This window comes from Trachypithecus francoisi, unplaced genomic scaffold, assembly GCF_009764315.1.
Source record: "Trachypithecus francoisi isolate TF-2019V2 unplaced genomic scaffold, Tfra_2.0 Lachesis_group8, whole genome shotgun sequence".
Taxonomy (NCBI): Eukaryota; Metazoa; Chordata; class Mammalia; order Primates; family Cercopithecidae; genus Trachypithecus; species Trachypithecus francoisi.
This window is the reverse complement of record NW_022681473.1, coordinates 56,118,652-56,134,952: the sequence shown is the minus strand read 5'-3', so window position 1 is coordinate 56,134,952 and position 16,301 is coordinate 56,118,652. Positions and strand designations below refer to the sequence as shown.

The following is a 16,301-nucleotide window of genomic DNA, read 5'->3' as shown; positions in this document are numbered from 1 at the left end:
TCACTAAGATACTTCTGCAGAACATCCTATAAGGAGCTTATGCGAGCTTTGCCTGCAAAATCAAGCACAAAGAACCACCAAGCATGCAGAAGCTGGTTTTCCACGCTAGCCAAGTCTGCCCTTCACCTGGCAACCTTTCCTGAATGAGAACAGCATAAAAATGTTATTTTAAAGTTTCAATAAAAAGCCTTCCTAGAGGCCGGGCACGGTGGCTCGCGCCTGTATCCCAGCACTTTGGGAGGCCCAGGCAGGTGAATCACCTGAGGTCAGGAGTGCGAGACCAGACTGGCCAACCAACATGGTGAAACCCTGTCTCTACTAAAAATATAAAAATTAGCTGGGCGTGGTGGCATGCACCTGCAATCCCAGCTACTCAGGAGGCTGAGATGTGAGAATTGCTTGAACCTAGGGGCCAGAGGTTGCAGTGAACCGAGACTGCACAGCTGCACACACCAGCCTAAGTGACAGAGATAGACTCCTAAAAAAAAAAAAAAAAAAGGCTTCCCTAGAACTTGAAAGACCCAGAGGATTGACTTTAGTGACTCAAAACTCTTGTTATAGATCAGAGATCATATCATAGCCTAAAGGGAAGGCTCGTGATCAATAATTGGCTTCTCTTCAGAATATAATTTCCAGGCCTTTTTTTTTTTTTGAGACGGAGTCTTGCTCTGTTGCCCAGGCTAGAGTGCAGTGGTGCCATCTTGGCTCACTGCAACCTCCACCTCCCGGGTTCAAGTGATTCTCCTGCCTCAGCCTCCTGAGTAGCTGGGATTACAGATGCCTACCACCACGCCTGGCTAATTTTGTATTTTTGGTAGAGACGGGGTTTCACCATCTTGGCCAGGCTAATCTTGAACTCCTGACCTCGTGATCCACCCACCTCAGCCTCCCAAAGTGCTGGGATTACAGGCATGAGCCGCCGCGCCCAGCCGGCCTTTTTTTTTTTTTAATGACTAATAAATATATTGGTAAAGCCAATAAAATTGACTAACTAAAATTTTTTTTTTTTTGACGGAGTTTCGCTGTTGTTGCCCAGGCTGGAGAGCAATGGCGCGATTTCGGCTTACCGCAACCTCTGCCTCCCAGGTTTATGCTATTCTCCTGCCTCAGCCTCCTAAGTAGCTGGGATTACAGGCATGCACCACCACCCCAGCTAATTTTGTATTTTTTAGTAGAGACAGGGTTTCCCCATGTCAGGCTGGTCGTGAACTCCCGACCTCAGGTGATCCGCCCGCCTCGGCCTCCCAAAGTGCTGGGATTACAGGCGTGAGCCACCACTCCTGGCCTAAAACTTAAATTCTACAAATTACTATTCACAAATGATATGATGGTTTCAGGCATTTAAGGACAAAGCAGAAATATACATTTTTAAATCATATGAGTAAAATCCTTCTGGAATGGCTGGATTCAAATGAGCTGTCATAGGAATTAAAATGATGTTATGCACTAAAAACCCACCCCACCATTTAAATCACAGGTTGGTTCATAAAGTAGTTGTAAGTAACAAAAAACTTTCTAGGAAATGAAGAAGTCTCAGTACAAAGGGAACAGAAGCTGAAAAGTATTAAGGTAGAAGTTCAGCAAAACATCCTACATTTGCTGACTAATAAAGCTTTGAAAGTTGCCTATCACCTTGCTCCTAGCTAATCAAAGAAGAGCATAACCTGGGCCAGGCGCGGTGGCTCAAGCCTGTAATCCTAGCACTTTGGGAGGCCGAGACGGGCGGATCACAAGGTCAGGAGATCGAGACCATCCTGACTAACACGGTAAAACCCCGTCTCTACTAAAAACTACAAAAAACTAGCCGGGCGAGGTGGCGGCGCCTGTAGTCCCAGCTACTCGGGAGGCTGAGGCAGGAGAATGGCGTGAACCCGGGAGGCGGAGCTTGCAGTGAGCTGAGATCCGGCCACAGCACTCCAGCCTGGGTGACAGCGCGAGACTCCATCTCAAAAAAAAAAAAAAAGAAGAGCATAACCTGTAGATAACTTTACTAGTATAATAAATACGTATATTTGGTCTTCTTCCCAGTTTCTGAAACACACAGCTCCTAAAACTCTTGGAATCTTCTGGGCATTAAAAATATCTTTTAAGTGAGATTGTCTCAAAAAACAAAAAAAGTATGTCTTTTAAACCAGGTGTAATGGCTCAAATGCATAATCCCACCATTTTTTTTTGTTTTTTGAGACAAAGTCTCGCTTTGTCGCCCAGGCTGGAGTGCAGTGGCTCAATCTCGGCTCACTGCAACCTCTGCCTCCCAGGTTCAAGCGATTCTTTTGCCTCAGCCTCTCCAGTAGCTGGGATTATAGGCGCACGCCACCACGTCCGGCTAATTTTTGTATTTTTAGTAGAGAAGGGGTTTCATCATGTTGGCAAGGGTGGTCTTGAACTCCTGATCTCAAATGATCTGCCCACCTTGGCCACTCAAAGTGCTGGGATTACAGGTGTGAGCCACCACACCTGGCCCATTTTTATGACTTGTATGTGCAGATAAAGACATCAGACTTGGAATTACTCTATAAATAAGCCCCCTCTAAACAAACTACAGGGCAGCTCCTACGTATTTACAAACAATTATAAACTATCCTGGGAGGTTGCAAAACAATGATTAGTATGCCCCCATTTGTGTTCTTTTTAAAAAGTATATATATAGTATATACACCGCTATGTCTACAAGGAAACAGAAAACAGTGGTAACCTCCCTGAAGGAGAACCAGGGTGCAGAGGTAGGAGTCACACACATCACTGTACACTCCTCTAATGCTGTAAATTTCTATCCTTCATTTTACACTCTTGAAATGCCTTTTTTCAAGTTTTTATTTATTTATTTATTATTTTATTGGAGACAGGGTCTTGCTCTGTCACCCAGGCTGGAGTGCAGTGGTGTGATCTCCACTCACTGCAACCTCCGCCTCCCAGGTTGAAGTGATTCTCGTGCCTCAGCCTCTTGAGTAGCTGGCATTACAAGTGTGTGCCACCATGCCCAGCTAATTTTTGTATTTTTCGTACAGATGGGGTTTTATCATGTTGGTCAGGCTGGTCTTGAGCTTCTGATCTCAAGAGATCTGTCCACCTTGGCCTCCCAAAGTGCTGGGATTACAGCCATGAGCCACCGCACCTGGCCTCAAGTTTTATTTTAATAAACCATACAGATTTCATAGTGTATATGTATAATTTAAAGAATATTAAAATCAATACATGTATATTTAACACCTAACATAAAAAATAGTACATTGGGCCAGGCGTGGTGGCTCATGCCTGTAATCCCAGCACCTTGGCAGGCCAAGGTAGGGTGGATCACTTGAAGTCAGGAGTTCAAGACCAACCTGGCGAGTATAGTGAAACCCCTTAAAAATACAAAAATTAGCTGGGTGTGGTGGCACGTGCCTCTAATTCCAGCTACTCAGAAGGCTGAGGCAGGAGAATTGTTTGAACCCAGGAGGCAGAGGTTGCAGTGAGCCAAGATTGCGCCACCACACTCCAACCTGGACAACGGAGTGAAACTCCATCTCAAAAAAAAAAAAAAAAATATATATATATATATATATACATAGTGCATTATTAAAATACCAGAAAAGAGGGAATTTTTAAAAATTAAGAGATTACTTCTCAGGGGTAGGATACTAGATCAAAGAAAAAGGGGCCAAGTGCAGTGGCTCACGCCTATAATCCCAACGCTTTGGGAGGACAAGGTGGCCAGTTCACTTGAGGTCAGGAGTTTGAGACCAGGTTGGCCAACATGGCAAATCCCATCTCTGCTAAAAATACAAAAATTAGCCAGGTGTGGTGGCACGCACCTGTAGTCCCAGCTACTCGGGAGGCTGAGGCACAAGAACTGCTTAAACCCAGTAGGGGGCTGAGATCGCACCACTGCACTCCAGCCTGGGCAACAGAGCAAGACTCCGTCTTAAAAAAAAGGGGGTTGGGGGGAACTTTCAACTTTCTCTGTATTATTTGTGCACATATTATTTATTTATTTTTTAAAACTATTATTTTCATTAAGGATACACAAAAAATTTGATATCTAGCTACTATATGAAGAAAAGAGAGGAAAATATTTGATTCCCTTTGGAATTATTTTAATTATATGCCTTAAGCAATCATTATTTTTATAGTAAAAGACTACTTTAGATAGTAAAATATCATTGGAGATTTCTTATCAGCCTCCACTTAGCCAACTCACTTTACCAATTGATTTTCCCCACTCTGAGTAAAGCATACATTGCTCCCACTCATTTGTTCCCAAACCTGTGCTAGCTGAACTTATTACTGGATTATATAACATAACCAAACATTGTGTAAATAAATGGTAAAATCTGAGGGTAAAAAGAAAGAATGTCTGTTTCTCTGGAAACAAAATTAAATGCTTTTAAAAGACTCAGTAATACAAAGTCACTAAAAAACACTGTACTTGAATTAGGCATACCATGAAACAACTAAGAATGAAAAACTAAGGAATACGACAAAAATCTAGAAGTAGTCTCTGCTCATGTTCTTTTGCAAGGTTCTTTAAGTTACCACTCTACTTAAAAAAAAAAAAAAGTAACCAGGGCTGGGCGCAGTGGCTCACACCTGTAATCCCAGCACTTTGGGAGGCTGAGGCGGGCAGATCATGAGGTCCAGAAATCAAGACCGTCCTGGTCAACATGGTGAAATCCCATCTCTACTAAAAATACAAAAATTAGGTGGGCGTGGTGGTGCACACCTGTAGTCCCAGCTACTCAAGCGGCTGAGGCAGGAAAATTGCTTGAACTCGGGAGGCGGAGGCTGCAGTGAGCTGAGATCACGCCACTGCACTCCAGCCTGGTAACAGAGCAAGACTCCACCTAAAAAAAAAAAAAAAAAAAAAAGTAAAGCAAAGTAACTAGGAAATCTAGTCAATGCATTATGGGTGTGGTCTATGCAAGGAGTGCAGATACCTGATTTGTGAATTCATAATCATGAGAAATGCCTGGACCCTTTATCAAAGATTAGTGACTATACAGTTATATATTTTAAGTTAAATTATTTAGGCCAGGCGCGGTGGCTCACGTCTATAATCCCAGAACTTTGGGAGGCTGAGGCTGGTGGATCACCTGAGATCAGGAGTTTCAGACCAGCCTGGCCAACACAGTGAAACCCTGTCTCTACTAAAAATAATAAAATTAGCCAGGCATGGTGGTGTGCACCTGTAGTCCTAGCTATTCGGGAGGCTGAGGCAGAAGAATCACTTGATCCCAGGAGGCGGAGGTTGCACTGAGCTGAGATTGTGCCACTGCATTCCAGCCTAGGTGACAAGAGCAAAACTCCATCCCAAAAATAATAATAAATAATAAATAGTTTAACTATAAAATTAATTTCATATCTCATTTTTAGGATTCTGTGACTTAACTGACTTTTTTGGTTTCCAATCAACTACTCTACTAGGCCACTTCAGATAAAGTTTCTGTTCTGCATATAATTTTAAAATAAGGCCGGGTGCAGTGGCTCATGCCTGTAATCACAGCACTTTGGGAGGCCAAGGAAGGTGGATTGCTTGAGCCCAGGAGTTCAAGATCAGCCTGGGCAACATGGCAAAACCTCATCTCTACAAAAAATACAAAAACTAGCCAGACACGGCAGTACATGCCTGTAGTCCCAGCTACCCAGGAGGCTGAGGTGGGAGGATCATCTGAGTCTGGGGAGGTCAAGGCTGCAGTGAGTCATGATTGTCACCTACACTGTGTAGGTGACAGAATGAGACCTACTCTAGTGGAGGTGACAGAATGAGACCGTCTCAAAAAAAAAGTAATAATTTTTAAACAACCAATTAAAAATTATGCCATTAAAAAAATACTATTTCTATATGGACTAAAGAATAAATATTATCCAAAAATAAATAAAATAACTTATACCAAAAAGAAAACACTGCTTAAAACTGCCAATTCAGGCCGGGCGCGGTGGCTCAACCCTGTAATCCCAGCACTTTGGGAGGCCGAGACGGGCGGATCACGAGGTCAGGAGATCAAGACCATCCTGGCTGACATGGTGAAACCCCGTTTCTACTAAAAAATACAAAAAAAAAAAAACTAGCCGGGCGAGGTGGCGGCCGCCTGTAGTCCCAGCTACTCGGGAGGCTGAGGCAGGAGAATGGCGTGAACCCAGGAGGCGGAGCTTGCAGTGAGCTGAGATCCGGCCACTGCACTCCAGCCCGGGTGACAGAGCGAGACTCCGTTTCAAAAAAAAAAAAAAAAAAACTGCCAATTCAGCGTTCCAAAGGGTTACACTTTCAGAATCTTACAATTCAGCCTGCATTCCTTTTCCTCAAGTAACACCTCTTTTCTATTCAGAGGGCAGGACATGCAGCAGGTAAAATCAGCTGCAGTGGTGACAGCTTGTTTTTGGCCAGAGTGATTTTTATCCATACAAGGAAGATGCCTTTGGATCATTAATAAAAACTATTTCAAGAAAACCAACCTAAATTGTTTAAAGCACTCTATTAACAACAAAAAGCATAACTTACATCCAATGAAAAGTAATCCACTCCACTTTGGCCTCAGCAATATCCAGGAATTTCTGGAAAAAGCTTTCTCTTGTCCATGCTGAGCATGACTTTAGGTCCTAAGTTCAATTCATTTCTACATACTAACCATCTCAATTACATTCAAACCTCTTAAAATTCTTATTATGGATATAAGAACCCATATTCTAGGAAATACAAAAGAAATTCAGATGGAAGAATGTTATTTTTCCCTTGTGTTCATCATATTTGTTTCAATCCTCCTTTCCTTGCCTCTAAACAGCCCCACTGCCTTATAGGTACCTAGAAGTCTACTGTATCTTCTAACATTCTATATAGTTTGGTTTCCTCCTCTCTGTTCTGTTCTAAACCAGAGAAGTTCTTCCCTATTCAACTAAGTCTCCATTTCAAAGTATTTTTATGAAGCTCCAGCCAAGAAATAGCTAGGAAAGCAATATGATTTGTCCAAGTCTATATTTCACCCAGAGACAGGAGGCTGTAACTTCGTATCTTAAACTAGAAGTTGCAAAGTGAAGCCTCAGGAACTACATTCAGCCAGCAGATGCTTTTTGCTTGGCCTGCAGCGTTTAAAAAGAATATTATTGCCAATATTTAAAAATCAGAGATTTCATGTAAAAAATCTGGGTCCTCATGAAATACTGAAATATTTAGTAACATGAGGCCAGTATACCCACAAGGAATTAACTGGAGCTAATTAGTGGCTGTCCACTTTATATGAGGTATGTGCTCTTGAGTTCAACATAGTTTCCATTACTTCAACTTCAAACTGTATCCAGAACCCAACCATTTCACACCACTTCACTGTTACCTCCTTAGTTCTAACTGACATCACCTCTCACCTGGATTATTACAAATTACCTCGTAACGGAACTCTTTGCTCATTCTCCCTTTGGGGATATACTCTTAATATAATGGCCAGAGTGATCCTGTTAAAAGCCTAAGTTATTCATTCATTTAACAACATTTATTGAGCACCCTTATAAACCAGCCATGGTTTTAGTGCTTGGAATCCATCAGTGAGCAAAAAGCAAAAACCCTGCCATTGTGGAGGTCCATTCCCTTGCCCGTGGACCAAATCTGGGAAATTTGAGCATCAAAGTAAATAATTATAGTGAATTATAACTTGAGTAAAATAAAAATCTATGAATCCATACAATAATAAACAAAGGAGAAAGAAACATTCTTCATTATGGTATAATGCCAATTAATAAATACAGATAAAGTTTAAAAACCACTATTTTCCAGCCTGGGCAATAAAGCAAGACCCTAGTTCTACAAAAAAAAAAATTTTTTTTTAATTAGCCAGACATGGTGGTGGGCACCTGTAGTCCCAGCTACTCGGGTGGCTAAGATGGGAAGATCATTTGAGCTCAGGATATCAAGACTGCAGTGAGCCATTATTGTGCCACTACACTCTAGCCTGGGTGATAGAGTAAGACTATTTCTTAAAAAAAAAAAAAAAAAAATTTAAGGCTGGGCACAGTGGCACCTGTAATCCCAGCACTTTGGGAAACCAAGGCAGGAGGTTGAGTCCAGGAGTTTGAGACCAGCCTGGGCAATATAGTGAGACCCCATGTCTACAAAAAATAAAAAATTAGCCAGGCATGGTGGTGCGTGCCTGTAATTCCAGTTACTCAGGAAGCTGAGGTGAGAGGACCACTTAAGCACAGGAGAAAGAGGCTGCAGTGAGCCATGATGGCACCACTCAACTCCAGCCTGGGCAGCAGAGTGAGATCCTGCCTCAAAAGGAAAAAAAAAAGAAAAAGAAAACCACCTTTTTGCTACTATCCTTGAAAAAACTGATTCAGAATAGAAACATCAATAGATGCTAAACTATTAGGCATCCATAAACTGCAAAATAATACAAAAAAATAAAAACTAGAAAAGAAATGGTTATGCAAAACTTTAAAGAACAGAATAATTAGTTTCAAAGTATCTCCCCACAACTTACATGTTAATTACCAAGGAAAAAATTAAAACTTTCCAGTTAAGAAACCACACACACCATCTCAACCAAGTGAGCAGATTACTATCACCAAAACTGAGACAAAATGACATCATATGCCTGGCTCCTGTAATCATGAAAACTGACAGTATATGTCTCCTAATATAATGCACTGAGAGAAGCACAACATCACTTCTATGGCATTTTCGGCAAAAATTTATAATCTGAATCTAATCGTGAAAACATCAGACAAAACCAAATTAAAGGACAGTCTATAAAATAACCTGCTTGTACTCTTCAAAAATGTCTATGTCATGAAAGACAAAGGCTGAGAAACTCACAACTAAAAGCAATGCAAGATATCGCACTAGATCCTGAATAAGGAATTTTTTTAAATTATCATAATAGACATTATCAGGTACTAGAGAAACTTTAATATAGTACTGTCTCAATGTTAGGTTTTCCAAATTTGATCAATGATAGTTATTTCAGAGAATGTTTTTATTCTTAGGAAATAAACATATGAGAATTTAGGAGTCACAATAACTCTCAATGGTTCAGTTATGTTCACACACAGAGAGAGACTGTAATAAAGCAAATGTGGCAAAATGTTAACAATTGGTGAATTTGGCATAGGGTATACAAGAGTCCTTTGACCACTCCTTGCAACTCTTCCATAAGCTAGAAATTATTTTAAAATAAAAAGTAAAAAAAAATGAAAACTCTGATGGCTATCTAAGGGTAAAAGCCAAAGTCCTTACAGTGGCCTATAAGATTCTATACAATCTGGCCTCCAGTTAAGTCTCTAACACCATCTCCTACTACACTCCTGCTCATTCACTCCATTCCATCCACCCAGCTTCCTTGTTCTTGAACACATGAAGCACATTCTTGTCTTAGACCATTTATAAGACCTGTGCCCTTTGCCTGGAATACTTTTCCTAAAGATATTAACAGATCACTCAGGGATGCCTACCTAACCACTCTATTATAAATTGGAACTTCTCTTCCCCAAATACTATCCCTTTCTCTGTTTTATTTTTCTGTATAGCCCTTATTAAGTACCTTACAAACTACATATTTTATGTGTTTCTTTCTAATCTACCTTACTATTTTGTCCAAATATGCTGCTTACACTCAACCTCCCATTTATAAAAACAATTCAGTTAAGCAAACAACAAAAAGTAGCAACACATCCACATTTTCTCAATATATAAAAAGGATTATCCTTTGTGAATCCTCAGTTTTACTAGGCTAAGGAAGAGGCAGAAATAACTCTGCAGAATGACAGAACAGAATTGATGGAAAGTCAGCTTTCTGTGACCATCACCTCCTACTCACCCCTCTTTTCACTTCAATCAGAAGGGACATAGGAAGCAGTGTTCCCTTCCAAGACTGGAATGCCCAGCAAAAGGCCATGAAGACAGTTAATCAGAAAAACTGGCCCTCTCATGTCCATCAATTTGCCATCCACCACCTACCTGCAAAAGATCTGGGTTTTGCTCAAACTGTAATAGCTCTTAATCTTTACAGTCAGCCCCACTGTACCTGAACATGGAAAGAAAGGAAGCCTGAGGCAGGCAGAAGGCTCTAGTAAGCACTGACTTACGCTGTGAGTAGAGCAGGATTTGAAACTCCAGAAGGGCACAAGTAAAAAGCTGAAACACATTCTCCACCCCGAGCAGTTCAAAAACCTCTTTGACAGGAAAGTCAAATAGGGGAAGCTCATTGGTACTTGGTCTCTGGCAGATTATTGACCCATAGACCCCAGAAAACTTCAAGGACCGGCCAGGAGGTGGGAGTGGCACCTCGTAGAGTACGTTGTATATGTAGCTCTCAAGGGGCAGTGGAGGGGGCTGAGGTGAAGTGACCGCCTGGTGGAGTTGCTCCAGCACGCTCCGACATGCCTTCATGAAAGACATGGGCGTGATGAGGCAGATGCACTTAGAGACGTAGAGAGTGTCCCGGCTAATGTCATAGGAGTTGAAGCGCTGCAGTTTGGTCACAGGAGTGTCTTCACCATCTTCCATGCTGCTCTGGTCTCTGCCATCAGCAGGGGGAGCATGTAGGACATCATACTCAGCATTGTGCATGTGGTAGAGGGTCTGCATCGCACTGCAGATCTGCTTGCTAGTCACCTCTTCATAAAATGTGAGGGCAAACCCAAATGTCCGAGAGCCATCCTCCCTTGTGATAATAAAGGCATGGAATTGGGGCTCCCTGGGATCAGCCTGGGTCTTGAATGCCAGCCCTTTGGGCATACATAGCTGCAAAAGACAACAAGGCAACAAGCAGTAAGAACACTCACAGGCGATCCTCTTTCAGAACACCATCACTATTTATTTATTTATAGAGCACCTACTAAGCTGAGAGTGTATCTGGCTTAAAGCTCTCTCTTTCTAATGCAAGACACGCAAGTAAATAAAATTATAATGCAGTCATCAGGAATATACAGAAGTATATGCAAAGTACTATGGGAACACAGAACAGACAACTCAGCCTGGGAATATCAGAAAAAACCTACAAAAACGGACCAGGTGCAGTGGCTCACACCTGTAATCCCAACACTTTGGGAGGCCAAGGCAGGTGGATCACTTGAGGCCAGGAGTTCAAGACCAGCCTGGGCAACATGGTGAAACCCTGTCTCTACTAAAAATATAAAAATTAACCAGGTGTGCTGGCGCACGCCTATAATCCCAGCTACTCGGGAGGCTGAGGCATAAGAATCACTTGACCCAGGAGGCGGAGATTGCAATGAGCCAAGATCATGCACTGCACCCCAGCCTGAGTGACAGAGCACGATTCTGTCACCAAAAAAAGGTAATGTTAGAGTTCATCAGGTACACAAGGGACAGAAGGATATTTCGGGGACAAGAAGAAAATGCACAAAGACATGGAGATAAAAGAAAACTTGGAGAATTTAGGAAATGGTAGGTGGTTAAGCATCACAGCAAGATAGAGAGTAAGATATGTATACTAGGAGATGATGCTAGAAATATATCTAAAAACCAGATAGATGCAACTTTATACCTAAAAATAAAACAAACTTGTAAATAGTATTGGACTATCACCTCACAAAATTTTGTCATTAGTAAAACTTATTTTCACATCAAAAAGTATGCTCATTTCATATAAACCAAGGAGATGACATAATCAGGATAAAGATGTACTGTTTTTACTCTATTCAGATGGGTTATATAAAGAAACTTGGATAGTTAATCGAACTGACCTGAATCAATCAGTTCCCATTTTCCAGTTTTACATGAACCTGGCTATACAAATAAAATATAATAGCCTGGGTTAACAAATACAAGGGCCTATATTATATTATATCTATTAGCCTTAAACTCGACTTCCCAAAGGCTAGGTATTTCTAGAATATAGCATGTTAAAATGAAATAAACGCTAGACTAGGAGTCAAAAAACTTAAGGCTCTCAAAGACAGTTTCTTCATCTGTGAAATAAATAATACAGTTTCCTCTCCCTACTTCACAGGGTTTTTGTGTGCATCAAACAAGACTATCCTCTAAAAACTACAGAATGCTGTTAAGTATGTAACAGAAGGCCAGGTGCGGTGGCTCACGCCTATAGTCACAGCACTTTGGGAGGTCAAGGTGGGCGGATTGTTTGAGCCCAGGAATTTGAGAACGGTCTGGACCATATAGCAAAACCCTGTTTCTATAAAAAAAAATATACAAAAAGTAGCCAGGCATAGTGTCGTGCACCAGTAGTCCCAGCTACTCGGGTGGTTGAGGTGGGAGGATCACTTGAGCTCAGGAGGATGAGGCTGCAGTGAGGAGAGATCACACCACTGCTCTCCAGCAGCCTGGGCGACAGAGTGAGACCCTGCCTCAAAAACAAATGCAACAGAGGCAGTACAAAGGTAAGGGTAACAGCAGAGGTCTGAAACCAGACTACAGTGCTCAAACTCCAACTCAACTACTTACTGGCCATGCAAGCTTGAATACATTACCTAACCTCTTTGGATCTTAATTTCTTCATCTGTAAAATATGTACGTGTGTATGTGTTTATTTAATACTACCCATGTAAGGAGTACCATGAGGATTAAATAAATTAATTCATGTAAAATGCTTATTAGAGCGCCTAGCACAAGGTTAGCTTCAATTCAATAAAGGTTAAATTCAATAAAGGTTCAATTCAATAAAGGTTAGCTTACTCATAGTGGTATATTCTTCCATATGATATTTTAAATGCTTTCCTATCTAAAATTATGATGAAACAAAAAAATGAAAATAAAATTATGATGAAACAAAAATATCCACTTCTGTCATATTATTCAGATATATTCAGTGCAGAATGAGAGAAAACAATTTTAAACTAGTGAAGTTTAAAATTAACTCATCATATAATCTCAATGCAATAAATAATCAATAGATCAGGACCACAAAATAAGTTCACTGACACAATACTATGTATTTCTCTGACACAAGAGAAACACATTATAACTTTTCGCACAGTTAATATATTCTGAATATTTGATACTTTGACCAAAATGCAGAATAACAAACAATAAGCATTATAATCCTTTCTTCAAAAGTTATTGGTATTTGGTGGTACCACTGCTACCACAGCCTGAATTCACAATCCTATTAAAAATTACTCTGTAAATTATCTCATACTTGTGGCTAACAAATACTAACCATTCCTACTGCATCTTGGTCAAAGGGATTCCATTCTACGTTCTCAGGATATCGTGCAAGGACCTTAGATTTGAATGTTCGTCTCAATGGTGTCTGCTCAAAATTTTCTCCTGTAAGAAAAAGAATGAAGCAAATCATCTCTACAAAATCCCTTTAAGTCACGGGGTTACAAATGTCTGAGCTTGGTACTCCAGCAAGGTACAGAAATGAAGGCAAGGGGGTTAGTATACCAACCATCTAAGAATAAGAATAGGAAAGGCATTAAAGTTATTAGGTCAGTTAAGAAGCTGAAAAAGTATAGCATGGTTAATGTTAGACATCACTAGCTGTCAGTTCTTCTTCAAAATGAAATTATTACTACAAACCCAATGGTTTATTTTCTTGGAAGAGAGTTGAGAAAGCACAATGAATGACAAGGATTGTATCTATCTTTCTTTTTTCCCTGAAAGCCAGGTTTAATTTGCTTAAAGTCAATTAAAAACATCACAGAAGCATATTTTACTTAAAATTCAGAATAAACTATGCATTTCAATGATCTCTGGGAAAAATACAAAGAAATGAAAAGATATAAGAACATTAACAAAGCAGACTTCAGGGTAAATCTAATGAGATATTCTGTCAATTCAGAATTACTAGAAATTTCTGGAATTGTCCTTTGTTTGCCCATTCCCCCTCCTAAAAACACTAGAGTATATTGAAATAAGAACATTAAAGTGAAGAGAGAAAGAACCAAAGAACCCACCACCTAGAGGGATACAAATCTGAAAAATCTACTGATCAAAAAAGGCACAAGAAAGTTAGAAGGTCAAAGGTTACAAAATGCCACTGGAGAGACATATGTAAGGACCATTAGAAAGCTTTGGGTGTTCTCAATTTTGTTTTGTTTTTACCTTCAGTCGTACTTGAAATGAAAGGGCTGGCACCATCCCTGGCTTTAGAAGCCTGTATGTACTGGCATAATGCTATATGATAAATGAAATAACAGAGTATTACAATAAAGCAGTGTTATTCAAACTTTTTTGACCATTATTCCAGTACAAATTACATTTTACTTTATGAAGCAATAAACATATACATGTATATGTGTATACATAAATTTACCTAAAGCAAAAATTTCACAAAACAATACTTACCTTTACTATATATGTAATGCCCTCTCATATTTCCTACTCTATATCATTAAAACTAAAAATGCTGACTGCAGGCCTACTAATGATCACAATTCAGTTTGAAAAACATTATAATACGGTATAGTAAAATGAAGAGCTCAACTGATACCAAATTACTGTAAAGTCACTAGTGCTTTATCTAAAAGTATACTGTCCCAAATATTGCTTTTCCTAAGGAATTAGGGAGTATGGGACAAATTAAATACATATAAACAGTTCAAACAAATAAATTTTAGGCGTCGTGGAAACATATGGGAAACAAAATCAAGGACAATTCAATTGAATTATATTACCTGTTTACTGAGTAATCAAGGGACTTAGATACTGCAAGGAATAGAGATGAACCAGACAAAGCACATACCTTCAATGATCTCAACGTCAAATATACAGGAAAAAGAACATACATATACAAATAACCATTTCACAGGAAGGCTATTTATCTGGGAGGCTCCAGATCTTTCACCTACATGGCCTAACCATTCAGAGCACACTGGCACAGGGTCCTGTTGGCGTGTTCTAGTTGATAGAATAAATTATGTTACAAATATAGTTTTTTTAGTTGGTCTGGAACCTAAAGGGACTTGTGGTTATTAAGGAGGATGCATTCTTCACAATCACAGGATGAGATGCACCTAAGTCAGAAAGTCCTTTACCCTAAATCAATCCCAGAGGCACCTCAAAAGTTTCTAAAAGAGAAAAGTTTATAATAACTCTAAGGCACCTGTTCCAGAAACTAGTAATAAGTCCAGTCAGAAAGTTATTGCTTTTATAACTACAATCTCTCCTCTATTTTCTCTGAGGTTTTGTCCATCATCAGAAGCAGCAGCTCACTTATTCACAATTTTCAAATTGATAGGACCCAACCTTCTTTCTGTTATTAAAAGCAAGTGCCACAATTTCATTCCTCTTATTTCCTGATCCTTCTTCCAAACAAATTCTTCTGAAACTTTCTTTTTGAGCAAATTTCATCCCTCAAAATACATTTGGTAATCTTCACTAAAGAAGACTAGCAAAAGTCAGCAGGCAGCTGGTAATAGCTGCAGCAACAAAGGCCTACAGCTTATGTAGAGCTAAGCTCAGAGCTTTCAGTAACACCTGCAAAGAGCCCACTCATGGTAAGCCTGCACTTACTGTACAAAGTAATTAAGCAGCAAGCAGCTGACATAATGATCTCGTCTACAGTCTGAAATTCTTGGGATGTATTTTTAAACTGTATTCATGTCTGAAATAAGATAACTGTTTCTTCCTCCTAAGCTTCTTCACTTTCAGTTATCAGTGTGCTCATTTCTTCCTAACTAGCCAGAAAATCCCCTCAGTAAAAACCATGAAATATCACAACACAGAGAGGAATCACTGTCCTCTGTGAAGGAAAGATGCCTTCCTAAAATGGCTCTAGGCCTCTATGGCCATAACTACCCTAAATGCACCTGATCTCATCTAAATGGCTGTACGGTGCTCCCTAAGACATGACATGCATATGTGAGAAGATAGAAAAGCTGAGTGATTAAGGGGAGAACTTTTAAAAAGTGAGAAGAAGAATGGCGCCAAAGGTGAGCATGACCAGCTGATCTGAAGTGTGGCCAAAAGGGAGAGAAAGGCTATGAATCACGGGAGAAGTAATTGTTAAAGCCTCTGTCCCCACCACCACCTCTCCACATTTGCCCCTTCTTTAAATTAGCTAAGGGAAGAAGTCTTGTTAAAGAGTCCAGTTCTGAATAAAGGACTATACGGGGTGCCAAAGTTAGACAAACGTCCTTCTGTGAATTAGACTAGACCAGTAGCAAGAGCAAAGTATTTTCTCTACAAGGGGAAAGGAGATGTATAAAGAAGTATGAGGGCCCTGAAAACAAATCATATTCATTTCAGTCACTCCACAAAGAGTGCCAGAAAAGGTAAGAGAAGGGGATTCACAAACCTAAGATTTTTTTTATTGAAATGATTCACTCATCATTTACTTAGGGCTGAGTTTTTCTGTTTGTTTGTTTGTTTGTTTGTTTGTTTTGAGACGGAGTCTCGCTGTCGCCCAGGC

At 40.1% G+C, this 16,301-nt stretch overlaps 1 protein-coding gene across 5 annotated transcripts in view; it reads right to left on the bottom strand.

Annotated features, from left to right (window-relative positions):
- The window catches only part of DENND5A (DENN domain containing 5A), a 125,577-nt gene that overhangs the window by 52,329 nt on the left and 56,947 nt on the right, over window positions 1-16,301 (bottom strand). For 4 of the 5 annotated variants that reach the window (XR_004436191.1, XR_004436190.1, XM_033207623.1 and 1 more), the window contains exons 2-4: window positions 13,994-14,065; window positions 13,104-13,213; window positions 10,051-10,708 (exon numbers count right to left, since the gene is read on the bottom strand). Coding sequence is in view for 3 of the 5 variants with exons in the window: in XM_033207623.1 (XP_033063514.1) it covers window positions 10,051-10,708; window positions 13,104-13,213; window positions 13,994-14,065 (840 nt within the window). In the remaining 2 variants the exon portion in view is untranslated. The remainder of the gene's footprint in view (window positions 1-10,050; window positions 10,709-13,103; window positions 13,214-13,993; window positions 14,066-16,301) is intronic. The other variant, XM_033207624.1, reaches the window with a different exon arrangement.